The 19266-nt window shown below is 37.1% G+C and overlaps 1 protein-coding gene across 2 annotated transcripts; it reads right to left on the bottom strand.

The window, feature by feature from the left end:
- Positions 1-3873: 3873 nt before the first annotated feature.
- On the bottom strand, positions 3874-18656 carry LOC104241303 (PTI1-like tyrosine-protein kinase 2). Of its 2 annotated transcripts, none has more exons than XM_009796241.2 (8): positions 18352-18656; positions 17089-17263; positions 13718-13971; positions 13497-13623; positions 13124-13397; positions 4783-4915; positions 4592-4675; positions 3874-4357 (listed from the first exon to the last, which is right to left on the bottom strand). In XM_009796241.2, the coding sequence occupies exons 2-8, from the start codon at positions 17180-17182 to the stop codon at positions 4226-4228; spliced, it is 1098 nt and encodes a 365-aa protein (XP_009794543.1). In that variant the 5' UTR covers positions 17183-17263; positions 18352-18656; the 3' UTR covers positions 3874-4225. The 2 variants fall into 2 exon arrangements, with proteins under 2 accessions (XP_009794543.1, XP_009794542.1); XM_009796240.2 differs by lacking the exon at positions 18352-18656 and adding an exon at positions 18058-18240.
- Between the last annotated feature and the right edge of the window lie 610 nt (positions 18657-19266).

The following is a 19266-nucleotide window of genomic DNA, read 5'->3' as shown; positions in this document are numbered from 1 at the left end:
AATTCGCGTCTAAAGAGGCTAACGCGTTATTATCTTTAGGGAAGGCAGTGAAATTCACTAAACGGTCCATCCCAAATTCTAAGTATTTATTATGACTAATTATTGAGGGCCCCGCAATTTGCATTTTTATTTGGCGAGGCTCATCTCATTCATTATTAAAAAAAAGGAATTTGCAACGTCATGGAAATGCATCTCATACCACGTCACAATCAATGCACCCGTGGTTATAGACACATTTCGATTTCGTTGAGATTTGGATTTGGGTCACATAAATGTGCACCCGAGTTCAGGGAGATACATTATTAAGACGCGCCTAAAGCAACCAACGCATTATTGTTTTTGGGGAGGGCCGTGAAATTTGTTAAATGGCCCATCTCGGAATCTAAGTATTTAATACATATATTTTGTGAGGGCCCCGCAATTTGTGCATTTTTTTCGAGGCTCGTCTCATTTTTATTAAAGGCAAGCCTAAAAATAATTAAGATTTTCTACCCATGACGTCATCTGAGGTTAAATGAAAACAACGATTCTAATAAATAATAATATCCATGGTAAAATAAAAAAACGATTCAACCAAGATGACTCGCAAACCGTTCATACATTCTCACATTCACTTTAAACATGCAGTAACTATCCATAAAAATAAACATTTTTAACAAAACAACAAAATTGCATTGTCGACATTCATCAATATCAAATACTCTCATTTGCCTTGAATCATAACATGCGAAACGAACAAAATGAAACAAGGGACGAAGAACACCAACCTTCGAACCTCGACAACCCTAGAACGACAAACAGTGCTTCCTACGGAACTCGAACCGGACTTCACTGAACAAGGAACAACAACGCAAACCCCGGAACAAACTCGACGAACCGGACCTCAACTCAACTTTTGGACTTTGGACTGGAACTCGACTTCAACTCGACCTCACTGACGGACTGTTTGGTCGACGACTGTGGGCCCAACGGGCAGTGTTTGACGACGGGGGGTGCAACGGGCTGTTTGGGCAGTGACGACGCAACAAGAGCTGGGCTTCGTTCGTGGTCGAGGACTAAGCTGGTAGCGACTGGTTTTTTGGGTTTAACTTGCTTGGAGGAGAAGAACGAAACGCAGCAGCAGCATCAGCAGCTGCTGCTCGACAGGGTTTAATGGAGGATCGAGGAGTGGTCGTGTTTGGTGGGGGTGACGACGGGGTGCGAGATGGAGGTGGTTTTCGTCGATGGTTATGGCGCTTGGACAGTGGGTTGGGGACAGTAACGACGGAGGACGTCGTGTATAGTGGTCGACGATGGCTGCTGGGTTTTGCTTGGTGTTTGGACGTGGTCGACGATGGAGTTCCGACGAGGAAGGTGGCTGACGGGTTGTTTGGGTCCTTTTGCTGGGTTCCGGCGTCGGGGGGGGGGGCTGGTTGGAATCTGGTGGGGTTGCGGACGTAGGTGGTGATGGCTTGGAGGTGACGGGGTGGTTTGATGACAAGGAGGGGGAAGCTGTTTTAGGGTGGTGGTTATGGACGGAGGCCTTAGGGTTTCTGCTTCTTCTTCTTTAAGAAGAAGAAGCGTGAACCGTCTTTTTCCCAAAAAAATTCCCAGTCCCCTCTTTTCCAGGTTTGTCCGTGTATTTGACATGGGTTTGTCAAGAAAAATGAGCCCCACGCGTGGTGGGGTTCAAGGTTTATGTCCCCCACGCGTGGTGGGGTTCCCCATGTGTCCTGGACACGGTTTATTATGGGTTAGGTCCGAAATTAGGCCTAAAACCGGGTAGTTTGAACCCGAATATTATTCTTTTGCCCGGACCCGAGAAATAGGAACACGTTGCTTAACTAATCCTATGTAAGCAAAATAACTACCAAAAATAAGACTAGTATTTAACAAAACTATATCTTTTTTTTTAAATATTTTTAAGGATTTAAAATAGCTACAAAATATTAATAAAACTATTTTTTTTTGTAATTTTCGTAAATATTAAGATAAAATATGAAGTAATATTTTTGTATTTTTTTTCAAAGTTAAAATGACTATAAAATATTAATAAAACTATTTTTTTGTAATTTTCATTTTTTTTAATAAAGACAAAAATATGAAATAATATTTTTTGTATTATAATGACTGCAAACATTAATAGAACTATATTTTTTTTGTAATTTTCGAATTTATATAAAGTACCAAAATAAAGTACAATTTTTGTATTTTTCAAGTTTATGAGAGATACATAAACTAAAATTTATATATATATTTTTTGAAATTTTCTTTTTGCAACGAAATAAAGTAAAAATAGTTAAAATAGCTATACTAGACCCAATTTCACATATTCACACTAAAAATGTGAAAATTCTCGGGGAGGGTCAAAAATCACGTGCTTACAATATATACTACAAGAAAATATATAAGTAATAAGTTATAATATATATACATAAGATACAATATATATACTACAAGAAAATATATAAGAGAATATATATTTACATAACAACAATATACACTACAAGAAACTATATAAGGGGATATATATATACATAACATACAATATATACTACAAGAAAATATAAAATGAAATATATATACATAACATTCTATACTAGTATACTATATATATATATATATATATATATATTAATATGCTTCATGTTGTACTTTGTTATTAATTTATTATGCATGACAATTTAGTGTTTTACTATTGTTTTGTTATTTTTCTTTTCCGTCAAGCACTTTAATAATTAGATTTCTACATATATACTACATATATATTTTTAATATAGCCATGATACTACAATAAATTGCCTTAAAAAAAAACCCGCTAGGCCCGCGAAGCCCACGAACCCGGCCCGTTTAGCCCAGGACCACATGGGCTTAGGCCCGTCACGGGCCGGTTCACCAGGTGAGCCCACGAAGCCCGGGACCGTCAGGGCCGGGACCGCCAGAGCCCGGGCCCACGAATCCCGGCCCGTTTGGCCCACGAAGGCCCAGGCCCGAGCCCGGCCCAGAATACAGTACTAGTCTATATAGACCCCAACACTACATATTTTTTTTTCGATTTTAATAATTTTTAGGTAATTTAGAAGTCTTATTTTGGGTTTAAAGATTGAGTTGTTTGAAGCGAAATATATGTGTTGTTGCTATCTGTAGTTGTTTTTGTAAAACTAGATGTTCTATATCAAGGATGGATGTTAGTCCTGTTGATCTACTTTGGGGCGTTGTATTTTCAATTATTGTAGTATGTTAGAATTACGAATGTAGCTCTATAATTTAATATATTTCTTTTTATCCTACCTCTAATTCTGGAATTTATATGCTAGCCAGTTGTTTAAAGAGGAAACCATCATAATGGAATCAACACAGCATATGGGTAACAATATTGGTGCTATTGTCCCCCTTATTTGTACTTTTTCTATTTGTTGTATTTTTCTGTTCTTTTATTAATAAAATACTTAGCCCTAGACGCTTACCTAGCAGATTGCCAAAAAAAAAAAAAAAAAAATCAACACAACTTTATATGCGATACGATACACGACAAATGGACTTTTTTTTTTGTGTTTTATAGGAAAAAGGTTGATTGGAAATCCTTGGATATATCTCTATCCTGGCAAAGAGAAATCTCATTTTGGACGATATATGATGGTCAGCCTCTTCTTGATTTGATCACTCACCTCCCATAATCCATTTCAAGTCCTTTGCTCTTAATTTTTCTTGACAAAATTTCAGTTTCGTTAACTGTCACGCCATGCTTTGGATACTTCATATGGTCTTAAATAATTTATTTTAGTGATCTGGGTTTATTTTGGAGGAATTAGTTTAGAAGAAACAAAAGATCCTAATGGATTTCTGAAGTGTGAAATCAATAAAGAAAAAACAGTAAAAATATGGGAACAATGGTGCAACAACGTTTGTAACCTTGACATTACTTAAAACATAGTAGCATACCAGATGTTCATCATTCAATCCATAAAATAAATGATAATACACAAATTGATAGGAGGATAGACCACCAAAATGAGGAAAACGAAAAATATCAACAAGTAACCTAACCCAGTTTTACAGTAACCCTCGAAAGCACTCCCATTCTTTAACATGACACTGCAATAGGCTAAACAAACCAGAGACATGAGAGGGGGGGAATGAAAACATGATTTTTATCCAAGTGAAAAGAAATCGCCGCGTAATCAAACTCAAACTGTGCAATCAGTTGTCAAACTGTATATGATATGAGCAAATGAAACTAGAGCCCCTATGACTCAGGAGCAGGAGCAGGAGCAGGAGCAGGTGCCTTTAACAGTGGTTGAAGAGCTTTGACAACAATACTCATATTAGGACGGAACTCAGCCTCATATTGCACGCACAGCGCTGCAACAGCTGCCAACTGAATTAAGCAAACAGGAAAAAGATTACCACTAGACTCGTTAGAGACTTTTATTGTCTTTTGGGTGTTGGGGGATAGGTTGCTAAGTATCTTATTTACATCTTTTGTCTATTTCCTTTTCTTTCCATCTTTTTCCTTTCTTACTTTTTCTTTCACTGAAGGTAGGGGAAGCTTTTACCAACAAACAAGAAAAAAGGAAAATAGAATGACGTCAGATAGGGGAAGGGGATAAACCTTAGCAACTCCTTTTGCAGGAACATCTTTCAGCTTTGGATCGACGCATTGCTTAACCTTATCTTCACTTAGTCTCGGAGTAGCCTACAAGCATTACAAATATATAATCAAGCATAGAAAATAATTGTTACCAAAACAAAATGAGAAGAAATACAAGAAAATAAACATGTCATTTCACTCAAATTGCTCACCCAAGTAACCAAACTCTGTTGTCCACGAGGCATCGTATGATCTACAGGTTTTCTTCCCGTCAAAAGTTCAAGAAGAACAACCCCAAAGCTATACACATCACTCTTTTGGGTCAATTGTCCTGTCATTGCGTATCTGTAAACATTTTTTTGAAAGTTGGGTTGAGATAAAACTCCTCAAAACAACAGTCTGAAGAATTTTGCCACTAATAAGCAGCAGAAAGAATGTAACATAATAACATAGATCTCAACTTGGTAAAATAGAATATGACACAACGAGCAACAAATTAAAATCTCATATCAGTCATTAAGCTTTGTACCAAAACTTTAGGTATCTTAGTAGACAACTATTGTTACGAAGCAAACCTCCTTAAATAACAAAGCTTCAAAATTCAGGCAACGTCATAGAACAAAACCTAACAAACCTGGCATCTCTATAGAAAGATGAAAAAATAACAACTAGTTAAAGAATCTTTATGCTTATCAGCTTACGTGTATTTTGCACAAAAGTATATCCGAACATTCCACCACAAATCTCGGTAAGGTTTAGTAGCATTTTTTTATAACGAGAAATCCCTGATTGTCAGCGGCGCACTGTTCGAAACTCGGTGAATAATGAGTCCGTCCCTCTACTCTTCTCCACTTAAATACCAAGCTTTTGTTTGCAGCAAGGTTCGAACAGGTGACATGCGCCTAGCTTACACATCACGTGTTGCGCTCTTACCACTAGACCAAACTAAGTATGGTAGTAGCATTTTGGTAAGAGCATAGCAAATTTCGCATAATCTAATCTCATTGCCTAAGGGATATTACTAGGCTCGCGGAACACACAATACTACTAAATCTACCATGTGGAACAACAAAACAATCATTTTGGAAGTTGAATGCTTTGATCTTCTAAATGCTTCGAATCACTTCCACGAGCAAGAATATTTGTTAGAAGCTTAAATGCCACTTTCATTGCTCTCATCCCCAAGAAATTAGGAGCAAAGGAAGGGGGCGACTTTAGACCCATTAGCCTCGTGGGCAGTTTCAACAAGATTTTATTGAAAGTTTTAGCAGGAAGATTAAAGAAGAATTTTGGGAACTGGTCTCCTCTCAACGGATTTCATTAAAGGCCAGACAAATTATGGAGGTTTCCCTTATTGATAACGAATATCTTGATTCCAAGATAAAACAAGACATGCCAGGTTTACTTTGCAAATTGGACATTGAGAAAGCACTTGATCATGTTAACCGGAAGTTTCACCTCTCTTTATTTAAGGATCTGTCTTTTAGCCAAAGGTGGATTAGTTGGACTTCTATATATATATCTCCGGTACGTTTCTCCATTTTTATTATTGTCTCCGCAAGGTTTCTTTCCCTCTCATAGAGGTTTAAGGCAAGGGGATTCTGTTTCTCCATTTCCTTTCATCCCGGTTGTGGAAAGACTTAGCATCATGCTCAGCACGGCAATACAACACAGATGGCTACAAGGTTCTTACCTTCCATTGGAGATACTGTGCAATTGGACATCTCTCATACTCTTTTCGTAGACAACACTTTTATTTATTGTGAGGTCTCCGTATCTCAGATTCTTTGTTGAAGAGTCATTCCTAATGCATTTGAGGCTATCTTAGGGCTATGTATTAATTTTTCTAAGAGTAATCTACTTCCAGTGAATAATGTTTCAAATATGGCGAGACTTCAGATTTCCAAGGACATGACACTTGATAGGAAGATGTGGAGGTCAAGTATTAGGGTTGTAGGTTAGGAGATAGGCGAGTTTAGTGACAATGTTGTGTCTTACTATTTCACTTTTCAATGCAGGACATCTACTAGCTAACGCTTTTGCTTTGCATCTTTCTTCTCGATTTCATGTTGTTCCTATTTTTCCTATGATTTCTGTGGTGATACTAATATTGTCTCCTTTTGTCTTTTTGTTTTCTTGAGCCGAGGGTTTTTCGGAAACAGCCTCTCTACTCCTTCGGGGTAGGGGTAAGGTCTGCGCACACATTACCCTCCCCAAACCCCACTAGTGGAATTTTACTAGGTTGTTGTTGGTGGTGCTACAATCTTTTCGGGATGCAATTTTTGAACCATGCCAACTACATATCTAGGCCTCCTTCTTGGTGCTAAGTCTTCTCTATCTTTATTTGGGATGGAATACTTGAAAAATGCGAGAAGAAACTTTCCGATTAGGAAAGAAAATATCTTTCCTTGAGGGCTAGATTATTTCTCATCAACAGTGTTGCATGCTTTGCCCACTTACACCATAGCCCTCTTCTATTCCTGAAAAACTTGATAAGCTTCGAAGGAATTTCCTTAGGCAAGGAAACAAGGAGAAAAAATCCTTCAACCTTGTAAAGTGGGAAATTGTTACACTTCATAAGCAAATTAGAGGCCTCGGGCTTGGAGTTAGAAATATGAGTGCGCATAACAAGAGTTTGTTGTGCAAATGCTTATGGAGGTTTAGTACGGAAGAATATGCCCTTTGGAGGCACCTGATCAGTGTCAAGTATGGTCCGGCTAGTCCTTAGTCAACCAAGATACCCTCTCCTCTTATCGGCCTAAGTTTATGGAAGAACATAATCTCTGTGGGACTCTTTCAGAGAACATGCTACATTACAGGTAGGGAATGGAACAAAGATCAGGTTTTGGCAAGACTCTTGGTTGGGCCATACCCCTTTGAAATTCGATTTCCCGTCCCTCTAAAGTTGCATCACTCACCCTGATGCCACCATTTCCGTGCTCAGGCAAAATCTAGTCTAGAGCATCCCTTTTAGAAGGAATATTAATGATTGGGAACCTGATAGTTATACTATGATGCTTCAGTTATTCCATAATCTCCCATCCTTTGGCTCTAATTCGGATCACTTAGAATGGAACTTCCATCCCAAAGGTGTTTCTCTGTAAAAAGCTGCTACTATTCTTTCTCTTGCTCTTCGGCTTCTCCCATCGTCTGTCCTCGAAAAACAATTTGGAGGAACAAGGCCCTTTATAAAGTGAAATGTTGCACTTGGATAGCGGCAAACAGCAAATGTCTCACCTTAGACAACATGCAAAAGAGAGGCTTCCGGTTATGTAACCGATGCAGCCTCTACAAGGAAGAAGAGGAAGATGTTCATCATCTCTTCCTTCACTGCAAAGTTTCCCGTCGACTTTGGAATCTGGTTTTCAACATCCTAGGTATCAAATGGTACATGCCTAGAACGTTTTTGGAACTCCTGATCGCTTGGCATAGGAAAGGAATTCCAAAATCACTCATTGCTACTTGGAACACCATTCCTGCCACCATTTTCTGTATTATATGGAAAGAAAGAAACACTAGAATTTTTTAAGACAAGAATGATTTGGTTCTTAAGCTTAAACACAAATGTATATTCTTGCTTACAACATGGCAGCAACAAATTTGTTAGAGTCGGATGCTATGCTGGACTTTATCTGTTCAGTGGTCATTACATACTTTGTGACTTTGGATGTACTCTTTCCAGATTTTGCTGTCTTACAACAATAAATCTTACATTATAAAAGACGAATCATTTTGGGAGCTGAAGTTCCATCACTATAAAGAATTTACATTAGACCTTCTTCCTTAAATATGACGTAACCTAAATGCTTTTTTCCTCTGTTTAGGTGACATAACTACTATAAAAAAAATTGAAATAACTGGTTAAGTGTTTGTTAGCAAATTGGCTCATTATTTCAACTTCAAACTTGAAATATGGAATTTCAAAAACAAGTTTTAAGAGTTTTACAATTCTTGTCAATTTTTCATTAACAAAATGTCAAAACCTAAACTATGTTTTCATGTCCAAACATAACTTTAACTTCCAAATGCCTTTTTTCCACTTAACTTCAAATACTTTTTTTTCAAATATCAACCAATTCATGTCCAAACGTCTAAGTTGGAAATAATTTCCGGACAACACCTAAAATAGACCATCCACGAAAATTAGGCCAATCCAGAGTATATTTCCAAAGTGATTCTTTTTTTTTTCAATTTCCAAAAAGAATTCTCTTCTTTCACAAGCCAGAATTCGCTTATTTTGAGGTATCTTCTTTCAAAACTTGTGTGTGGCTCAAGTAGACCTCTATGGCTAATCTTCATAAGATGAAGGAAATCCTTAATCAACCTCTATGAAGTCTTAGAAAAGGTTGGGAAAACACAAAAAATCGGTGCCTCAATTGGCCTTTCAAGGTGTAGCATATACATATATATATATATATATATATATATATATGCCAGTAGCTTAGAAAATTATTTCAAAAACTAGAACCTTTCTGTTACTTGCTTATTCTTCATCTCATCATCACGGAGAGATGGAGAGGCTATTTTGATCAATTGTTCACCTAAAATCACGAGAATAACATTTTGAATCTCAATACATCTGAGCACAATGGAAACTTTGCCATGCCAACAGAAATAAAGACTACCATAAAAAATATGAAGACTAGAAAAGCATGTGGTTCCCATAGAGGTTTAGAAGTGTCTTGGAAAGGTTTGAGTAAGGATGGCTTACCAAGCTATTTAATGATGTACCAAGAAGTGGTAGAATGCCCGAGGAGGGGAGAAAGAGTACCCCAATTTCAATTTCCAATTTATAAGAACAAAGGAGATAATCAAAAGGTAGGGGTAAGGTCTGCGTACACACTACCCCAAACTCCAAGGTGTGGAATAATATTGGATATGTTGTTGTTGTTGTTGTAAAGGAGATAATCAAAGTGGGGCAACTCCACAGGCATATATTCAGTGAAGGCAGGATATAACAAACTATGTTCAGCTAATGAAGTGATTGAGCATTGGCCGTGGAAGCTGATATGGAAATCAAAACTCCCTACAAAAGTAATGTATTTTGCTTGGACAACTATTAAAGATGCTATTTTGACCCAAGATAATCTATGCAGAAGGAACTTTCAGATGGTGAATAGATGCTACATGTGCCAACAAAGCTCAGAATCAATAAATCATCTTTTCTTACACTGCCCAGTGGCAGCAAATATATGGCATATGTTCCTATCAGTTTTTGGAATTAGCTGGGCAACTCCACAGAACATAAAGGTAGCAGTGGAAAGTTGGAACTCTTGGAAAGTTGACAGGGCCATCAAGATCTGGCAAATGATCCCAGCATGCATTTTTTGGTGTATATGGACAGAGAAAAATAGCAAATGTTTTGATCGCATTTCAACTCCCAACTGCACCCTGAAGTCTAAGTGTTTGATGAATCTGTTCAGTTGGAGTAATCTAGCCCCCGTAAATGATGTAATTTCCATGTTAGATTTTATTAGCTCTCTCACTATGGCTTAGAAGCCAGTTTTTTCCTTTTGGTTTTGGTTTTGCTCAAAGCTCTGACCTAGATTTTTGTATTTAGGAGCAAACTGAACTTCTTTCTAGTACTCTTTGCATCTTCTTGATGCTTTTAATGCAACATCTTACTTCATAAAAAAAGGAGATAATCAAAGTTTGAAATTTCATCCTCAACATTTTGGGCATATTTTCTTCATGCCAAGAACTACTTTGGATTTTCTACATGAATGCGAAGAAAAAACAAGGCTAAATCTTCTCTTGGTGCCTGGAATTCTATTCTTATCGCCTTTTTTTATAAGGTAAAGGTTTATTAATAATGTACCAAGATGTACTAGAAAGTTACAAGAGATTTCTGGGAAAAACCATTCAGTCGATTACAATATTTTCCTAGTAACTCTAAGAAGTCAATATAATACTATCAATCAGACTACTCTTACACCAAATAAACAGATTATGCAAACACTTGCTTCTAACTCTAACAGTATGATCTCTCTGTTCATCAAAGCGAGCTCTATTTCTCTCTAGCCAGATAATCCAGAATATACACAGGTATGGTTCTCCAGATCTGCTTCAATATTTTATGTGTCTTCTGATGATGCCAACTCTCTAATAAAGCCTTAACACTTTGAGGCATGGTCCATGGGATACCATATATACTGAAAAGTAGTTCCCCGCATTCCCTGGAAGGTGGTCCATAGTTTCCATCTCGTCTTCACATAAATAGCATCTATTAAAGTGCAAAGACTCCAAGTAGCAACCCATGGAAAGCATGCTACCTTAACCGGAGCTTTGTTCCTTCAAATCACTTTCCAAGGCCAGTTAGTTTCCTAGTTACCTGCTCTCTTCCTTATTCTTGTCGCCTTTTGATGGGTTTTATGGGAAGAAAGAAATACTAGAGCTTTCAAAAACAATAGAGGCTATATTCTTGCTAAGCAGATCGATAGAAACTTATCACGAGGGGGAGAAACATCTACACATGGTGTTCGTTGACATGGGAAAATCATATGAAGAAGTACCAAAAAGGTTTTTTGGTAGGTATTGGAGAAGGAAAAAAAATCATATTGAATCAATAAATGCTATAACGAACATGTATGAAGGGCATGTCACTAGCATGAGAACAATCGTAAGAGATACAAAGAATTTTCCCTTGTCAATTTACACCAAGGATCAACATTGAGCTCGTACTTGTTTACCATAGCTATAGAGGAGATAACCAACACAATACAAGATGAGGGCTCGTGGTGTATGCTATTTGCTGACAAAGTTGTGCTAATTGACGAAACCTGCAAGGATGCCAACTAAAAGCTTGAATTATGGAGAAACACTATAGAGCCTAAGGGTTTTCAGATAAGTACTCCCTCTGTTTCACTTTATGTGACGTAGTTCGTAGTACGAGGGTCAAGTTGACTAACTTTCGGTGTGTATTCAGACATAAAATTCAACACATCCACAAGATGAGTGTTGCGGAGATATTAAAATGGATATGCAGTAAAACAAGATAAGATAAGATTAAAATAATCACATTTGCTAGAAGGTGCAAGTAGCACATATTGAGAATAAAATGAGAGAAGATCGCTTGAGATGGTTTGGTTTGTCCAACACTGACCTCTAGATGCAACGACCTGTAGGAACTTGTCTCAAAAGACCTATAGTCTCTCAGAGTTGCAAGCTTAGCAAAGATAAGACACGATGGCAAGAATGATCTATATTGGCAAAAACAATTAGTTGGGATAATGTTTTATTCATGTTAGTGCGTTTACTTTTGGTCCTATGCCTTTCAGGAGTCTTTTGGCCCTTGTAAAGTTTTTTATGCCAGTAGCAATATAGGTAATTTCCATTACCTCTCTTTTTTTATTTAGAATAATGTTTGCTTGAGATGAATTTAAATGTAGAAACATGGTCAACGAGGATTTATATAGCCGGCCCTAACTTGTTTGGGGCTGAAGCTTTGTTGTTATTGCGTTCGTTATCTCAGCATATTCTCATTCCACAATTCTTGGTGCTTACACCAAGCCACATAAGTTCTTAAATTGACAATACACTAGGTTCCTTTTAGGACACTGCATGCTAATGCCTAAAAGTTAACAGAAAATGACAGTTGCATATCCCTGATTAATCATTTAACATAGAGTTTTGTGAAGTGCACATGTAATTCCTAACTTTCATGGTCTCATGGTCTAAGGTGAGAAATAGCATGTCTGGTATACCACTACATAACTTAGTATATACAGTAGTACTCTCCTTATTTAACATTTCATGGAAACTGTCAAGAACGAAGATTGAGACTGAAAAGAAGATAATTTGGAGAACAACAACATAATGAGCCCTTGAATTATTTCAAATAAGAGATATAAATCGTAGCATGACTACTCTTTGACCCATACCCTTATTCCTGAAAACTTTTGTCAGAATAAATTCAATCTACAATTTCTAACAAATGCCCTTTCCATTTATCTTTCCTGAGCCGAGGGTCTACCGGAAACAACCTCTCTGCCTTCTTTAAGGTACGGGTAAGGTCTGCGTACACTCTACCCTCCTCATACCCCACTTGTGGGACTACAGTGGATATGTTGTTGTTGTTGTAATTTCTAACAAATGCATCTTGACGTCAAGACCTCACTCATAATTAACACATAATGTGTGTGTGTGTCTATGTGCATATATAGGAATGTATATCGAAAGAAATCTGAAGTCTTATGGGTTTTCCTCTCTCAGAACTACAGTTCTGCTTAGCTAAAGATACAAAACATATAATCTTTGTCGTCGTGTTTCGCCATCATATTCCTACAGATAACACTCATTCCTACTACTTTGTTATCCATTTTCGCATTTAAATTGGATTTTTCTGGTCCAGGATATGCCTATCCGGAAAGAAACTTAATCTAGATACCTAAAGAGAATACAAAATTCAGTAGCATGTTGCATGAAACAATGAGATCAGAATATTTCAAAATACAAAAAAAGTAGAAACTAAACTACGTGTACTGCCATGTAAGAAGACAGGACAATTTCGCTAAGTAAAGATTAGTTAAAGAAGAGTAAGGTGCAAGACATTACTCTGGTGCATGATAACCAAATGTTCCCAAAACTCGTGTAGAATGAAGACGAGCAGCCATGTCAGGAGACTGATTTGACAGATTAAAATCAGCAATTTTTGCTTTGTAGTCTTCAAAGAGAAGGACATTGCTTGATCTGATATCCCTGTGTATTATTGGAGGCTGGACCTTCTCATGCAAATACTCAAGGCCCCTTGCAGCATCAACAGCAATTTTTACCCGTTGCATCCAATCAAGTGTAGGTCCAGGTTGTGCTCCTTGTACTCCTTTCCTGCCTGCAAGTGTAAATACAATCACAAAGCATATATATCATATATTCACCTTTTCATCAATCTAATAAATTTACATCTCATTCAAATGATACATTCTTATACCATGCAGAATATCATGCAAGGAACCCATTGTTGCGAACTCATAAGCTAATACACGAAGGTTCCCTTCCACACAGTAACCAAGCAAATCAACCAGATTTTCATGCTTCAATCTTGAAACCATAGAGACCTAGAGAGGAAAAAGAAAATAAAAATCAGTGGGATCTGTGTATGACAGGACATGGAAGCAGTAAGGAAAAATTACATTAAGACAATACAGTTACCTGGCTCAGGAAGTCAACATTAGTCTCAGGCTCAGATGAAACATCAAGCTTTTTCACAGCCACGGCTTTGCCATTGTTTAGATTAGCATAGTATACTCTTCCATAAGATCCTTCACCAATTAATGCCTTCGATCCAAAATTGTCAGTTTCCTCTTTCAGTTCATCCAAAGACAATGCAGGGACCTCTATAGTTGGTATTGCTTTTTGCACTTCAGCCTTGGCAGGAACTGATGCTTTTGAGCCTTTCTGATATCCTGATGTGCATATCCAAGGAACAGATTAAAACCAACCTGGCCCATTGTAACAGTAGGACTCATCTCACAAGTCACAAGTATATAAGAGATAAATGGACTAGCAAAATTGCAAGGAATTATCCTCCACATTCAATGTGTGCTCTACGAATTCAGTTGGCAGACACATATAAGCCCTTTTTTTGATTGGTCTAACATGCATACCTGATAGCTAAACGTAATAGGAAAAAAGTTAAAAGGATTTTAGTCTTATTATATATGCTCAGACAAATTCATGAGCTTTTAGTCTTACCATAGTTGTTCTTCTATTTTCGTATTCCTAGATCTTTGTTATTACACGTTGTGTCATTTGCTTCTGTTGTCCTATTACCTTGTTGTTGTTATTGTTTGTTTATTGCTTCCTTTTCACTGTACTTGAGCTGAGGGTCTATCGGAAACAGCCTCTCTATCTTCATAAGGTAGGGGTAAGGTTTGCTTACACATTACCCCCAGAACCCACTTGTGTGATTTCACTGGATTCTTTTATTTTTTTGTTGTTGTTATAAGAACAGTTAGGAAGAATCCTAGCTAGGTTGCTGTACCACCTAGACCTTTTTCTAGTTGTGGTACCAGCTAGACTCTTTTGCTCTTTTTCTACTTGAAGCACCAATTAAGCTTTTCCGATAAGGCATACAACAATAGAAGTGAATATTTCAGAGTATACAACATACAAAGGCCCCGGAAAAATATGAATAGTATCAACAAAAGTATTTTATCAATAATCAAACACCATAAAAAACACATTAACAAGTCTCAACAAGTATAGCCCTAAGCCTGTCTAGAGAAGACTCAGCAGAAGCAGCAAGGAACTGAAGCTGACAATGGGCTCTGAATAATTGTTTCCCTCTTTTCAGAAAGCATTGAATTTTCTTTCCCGTTGTCATCATATTTCCCAGGAAGTTGAGTGAAATGCAAAATCAAGCAACTATCTGGACTTTGTACAAATATGTATGTGTGTGTGTGTATTATTAATGAACAGATAAAATGCTGTCAGGGCCTCAGGGGCATATTAGAGCACAACAAAGTGGGTACAATGTTAAATACTTTTTGCTTTTTGCAGTACTAAGCAGAGTAATCCTCTAAACCACCCACTAGCCTAGCATACATTTTTTAAGGGATAAAATAATAAAGTTTTATTAAATGTTTAAACAAACGCCCGTGTAGAAGTACACCGAAAAATAGAAAATCTTCAAAGAGACATGGTTTTGTACGAACAATACTCAATCTTCTATACATAAAGGAACCTCATGGGTGCACCAAAAAGTAATGAGTTACATAGCAGGGTTCCATTAAAATCTCCACCCATGGCCCATGGAACAGAAACCAAACCATAACGGGCAGCGACCTCTTTCCATAGCTCTTCTATCTCAGGGTCCAAACACCCCATTGGACAAATAATTGAATCCAGAATTTATATTCCATGAAGACAGCAATTGATTGTGCCAACATAAGCTTATCGCATTTCCAATTCCTTTTATCCCAGAAAATTACAATTCCCCCATTGTTGTCTTGAGCTTTCATCTACACCTACTCACCCCATCTGGAACCCCCTAATTGCTTACTACAATTATGGTTCAAATCTTTCATTTTGGTTTCGATGAGGCATACAAAACTTGCATTCCATTTATTAATCCCCAGTTTAACCATCCTCCTCTCATCTCTATCATTAATACCCTACATATTGCAGCATAAATTTTTGAGCTTTATTGGGTACTCTCTGAAGACCTCCCACCTCTCTCCCTGTTTTTAGAATTTGTCCCAAAGCTCACATAAACTCCAGCAGTTTAACCTCCCTCTTACTCCTACTTTTAAGATGGACTCTTGTTGGGAGTACTAACCTTGGCATTTCCCTACTCCCAATTAGCAACAAAATTTCTACTAAATCTTTGTTTTGAGAAAGATAAAAAATTATATTCAATTAGCACAAAGGCAGTGCAAGAAAATTCTCTAATAAATCTTCCTCCACTTCTGCTTTTTGTACCCCCAACTGCCTAATTTTCGGCATATTCCTCCTAACCCATGTGGATGCTTCAGCTTGGTTTAATTTCTCTTGTAAATTGTACGCTCCCTCTTCATACCGGCGAAGAATCAAAATATCCTTGCATGCGGCTGATAGATACTTTCACTGTGGTTGTAATCATCAGCAAAAGAGAAACTTTAATTGTTTTCACTGCAGCTACCTATGTTACTTTCTTAAAAAAATGTTGTTTTCACTATCAGAGATCATTCCCAACTCTCACTCATAAGCATCAGTCACCATCAGAAACGCCATTTCTAATGTCTACTTCATCTTCGTCCTCAACTTCAGTGGCTGGAAGCTTCTATCTTCTCCATTTCTGTCACTGCTTCTGTTCTCGAACTTTCTGTCACAAGCCTCACCATCGATTGATATATCTTGGGAACTAAAACGAAGGTTGGTTGAACTTTCCATCACAAGCTTCACTATCTTACAGCTTTAAAGGATTCCTATCTAGCTTTATCGTACTTTGTTTCGGTGCCACCTTGCTACTGACTTTATATTAATAATACCTCTACTTATTTAAAAAAAGGAAAATTTCTTCTCCATTCTCCCATGTTTCCGCATCCATTCCATATCAGTATTCATTGTTAAAAATCTCCCGGTAGAATCGAATGGTAACTGAATCATTCCAATAGTTCTGAACAAGTCCTGCATGGGCTCTTTGTCGATGAGTTTGCATTCCTCAATCCAATCTTTAAACTTACATCACACAATGGCTCAGAAATAACTTATAACACAAGACTGGATATAAAGAGACTGACCAGTGACCACCAAATGGGCATCACCCCTGCGGAAAACACCTCTCAGTACATAGCAGCTTTTACTACTTTTAAAGACGCTAGAAAGAGAACAACAACATGGGATAATCATAGGCCTGACTGAATCTCCAGAGTATTATAAATTTGTCCTCTAAACCCCGAAAGGGATATAGTTATCTTAAGATTACAACTATTAGCAATATCAAATGGGACAAATGAGCCAAAAGACCATTTTAGAGAAGAAAAAGGAGATAAACTTTTGTTTCATCTGATGTAGCATGAGCACAAAAAATATCAACATACCATCAACATTGTTCTTGGGGCTTTTGTGGAGCTCGTTTTCATGTGATGGGTCAGACTCCTCTACTTGGCCGGTGCAGCAGAGCCACCTTCTCATCCTTCCTCTCTTTCTCAAATAAAGATCGTCTTTAGCCCTTCCGTTCTCCAAGCGGACAAAGTAACCAGGAGGTGCATGTGCCTGTGAAGTAAGTCAAACATAAGAATAGCGCAGTACTTAATACAACTTTATCAAAGCATGCATGCCATAACACACAAGCCAATTGATTCCAAGATATTACCATACGAAAACTGCATACCATCTCTTTATTGAATTACTTTGGAACTCTTCATACCATTAAACATTCCAAAACTAAAACCTGTTATAATCAAAGATGAAGTCGAATGCTAATCCGATACCATCAAAGACAAAGTCGAATGATCTTCATTTCAAGGCTATATTCTTGCTCTATGACATCTAAACGGAACTTAATATACATTTCATGCCAATAACAGAAGGAACCAGAAAACAAGCATAAACCCACCAACAAGAAAACATACTTTTCTCAGCTAAAGTAGCAGGTTATTAATACCTTCTCCAAAGAAAAAGGAAAAAAAAGTAGGTTATTATTAGTAAAAGATACATAAACACATTTTAATGCTTTCAAATAATATTTCCTTCCACAGAAGCACCTAATAGGGCCACATTTCCTAATATTCAGCAGAAGGGGAAACGAAACAAGGAGAGAAAGAAAGGAAGAAATGCACTGAATATAGAATCCACAAAAAGAAACTTGCCAAATGCAACTACATACCATTCCCTATACAACCAAACCTCTCCAATTCAAAATTATAAGATAAAATCTCTTTAAAATGAAGAAAAATAGAAAAAAATCAACATTAAAATTTTAGCAACAAAACAAAGGTTCAAGTTTTTTTTGCATAACAGAGGCTCAAGTAGAACATATTCAAAAAGGAAGTTGCTCAAAATCTTACCCCTAGTCCTTGCCTATGGAAATTGTCATCCATAGCCATCCCAACAAACAAAAATAAGCAGCTTATACAATCAACCAAAACCAAACTCTTGAAAACCCCAGATCCAAAAAAAGGAACAAGAAATGAAACAAGGAGGGGGAGAGAGAGATGAAGGCACTGAAAGCAATTGAAAAATGAGAAAAAAAGATTAAAGAAGAAAACACAACTCATTCAGAATAATGGTAGCCATTAAAAAAACATAAAGTTGTTCTCTTTTTTCCCCTTTAAATATAATATTCTTTTTGTTGAATTTACCTGATTCTTTTTTCCTCTTCTCTACGTTTCTGATTGCTTTGTAGAGACAAGAGGAGCTAAGGGGTTTGTGGGTTTTTGATTTCTTCTTTCTTTGGGGTTCGAATGATCGGAAATAAAGGCGAAGAACAGGTAAGCAAAGCAACGAGCGAACGGAATATAGTATGCGCTTATTTACATATAGCATTCATAAATCAGTTTATAAATCCCATTCAGAAAATGTGATTACGATCGGATTAATGCGATTTTTTTGGCAGTCTTACTTGTTTTAATGTCGCATTCAAAAACTGCGATTATATGTATGTCTTGTTCAATAATGTCACCACTTCTGACCTCTTATGGTATTCGAGGTGGGCTCTTTGCACATATGATATGGAGGTCTAGTAACGTGAACAAGTAAGGCAGGGGCTCTTCGATTAGGCAAATCAGTCCAACTAGGCCAAAATACAATCGTCCACTCCTTTTCACGCTATAGCAAAGCTTAAGTCCTCGGGTTCAAAATGAGCCTATCGGATCCAATCCCCCTCGGGTTCAAAATGAGCCTATCGGATCCAATCCCTACTCCCCTTCTATTATTTAATGAAAAAAGTAGAAATCCCCTTGACCTCCTTCTTTATATATTGTATTCTACTAATACGATTAATAATAATGCTATTTGCAATCGCTTCCTCGAATGCGATTACAAGTTACATTCCTCAAAAATATTTTATAAGTCACGTTATAATGTAATTATTTTGTACCCTAGCTTTTTATTTAATTGAATTCTCTACTCTTTCTACCCAAAGAAAAAATTAAACTGAAATTGAATGCTCTACTTTTTCTGTCCAAAGAAAAAAAAGACTAAAATGAATATTCTCCTTAATCACAAAAGAGAAGAATGCCACACCTCTTTCCTAGATCAAAACGATATTGTTTTGT

Source organism: Nicotiana sylvestris, chromosome 1 (genome assembly GCF_000393655.2).
Source record: "Nicotiana sylvestris chromosome 1, ASM39365v2, whole genome shotgun sequence".
Lineage (NCBI taxonomy): Eukaryota > Viridiplantae > Streptophyta > Magnoliopsida > Solanales > Solanaceae > Nicotiana > Nicotiana sylvestris.
The sequence above is the reverse complement of the archived record's forward strand: the minus strand, read 5'-3'. Positions and strand labels throughout refer to the sequence as shown.